This window comes from Octopus bimaculoides, chromosome 27, assembly GCF_001194135.2.
Source record: "Octopus bimaculoides isolate UCB-OBI-ISO-001 chromosome 27, ASM119413v2, whole genome shotgun sequence".
Classification (NCBI taxonomy): domain Eukaryota; kingdom Metazoa; phylum Mollusca; class Cephalopoda; order Octopoda; family Octopodidae; genus Octopus; species Octopus bimaculoides.
Window position 1 is genome coordinate 7,519,531 of NC_069007.1, and position 610 is coordinate 7,520,140.

Consider the following 610-nt stretch of genomic DNA (forward strand, 5'->3'; position numbering starts at 1 on the left):
CCTCCTCCTCCTCCTTCCGTCTTCCTCCTCCTCTTCCTCCTTCCTCCCTCCTCTTTTCTTACTTCTTCCGTCTTCATCCTCCCTTGCTTTCTCTCCTCATCTTTTACCACTACCACCACCTCCAACCCCTCCCCTCCCCTTCCTCCTTCTCTCCTTATTCCTTCTTCTCCCACTCATACTCCTCACCCTCTTCCATTCTCGTCCATTCCAGGTGGAACAGTTGACCTTCCTTTGGCTCCTCTTCGCCTCCATAGTCTTTGGTAACATCACCGTCCTTGCTGCCATCTACTTCACAAAGACCAACCGACGCAACAGAATGAATTTCTTTATCATGCATCTCGCTCTGGCAGGTAAGAACACGGCCACAGCACCATTATTATTATTATTATTATCATCATCATCATCATCATCCTTCTTCTTCTTCTTCTTCTTCTTCTTTTTCTTTTTCTTTTTCTTCTTCTTCTTCTTCTTCTTCTTCTTCTTCTTCTTCTTCTTCTTCTTCTTCTTCTTCTTCTTCTTCATGTTGCTGTTGCTGTCACGGCTGCTATTCCTCCTGTTATCCTGTTATTGTCATTGAAGTTGTTTTATGTAACCCCAGAAATACAAAATT

General features: G+C 43.8%; 1 protein-coding gene across 1 annotated transcript in view; it reads left to right on the forward strand.

Annotated features, from left to right (window-relative positions):
- The first annotated feature begins 218 nt into the window (after window positions 1-218).
- LOC106875206 (cardioacceleratory peptide receptor) overlaps window positions 219-610 on the forward strand; it is a 26,857-nt gene continuing 26,465 nt past the window's right edge. The window contains exon 1 of the mRNA XM_014923251.2: window positions 219-350. Coding sequence (XP_014778737.1) covers window positions 317-350 — 34 coding nt within the window. The 5' untranslated portion in view covers window positions 219-316. The remainder of the gene's footprint in view (window positions 351-610) is intronic.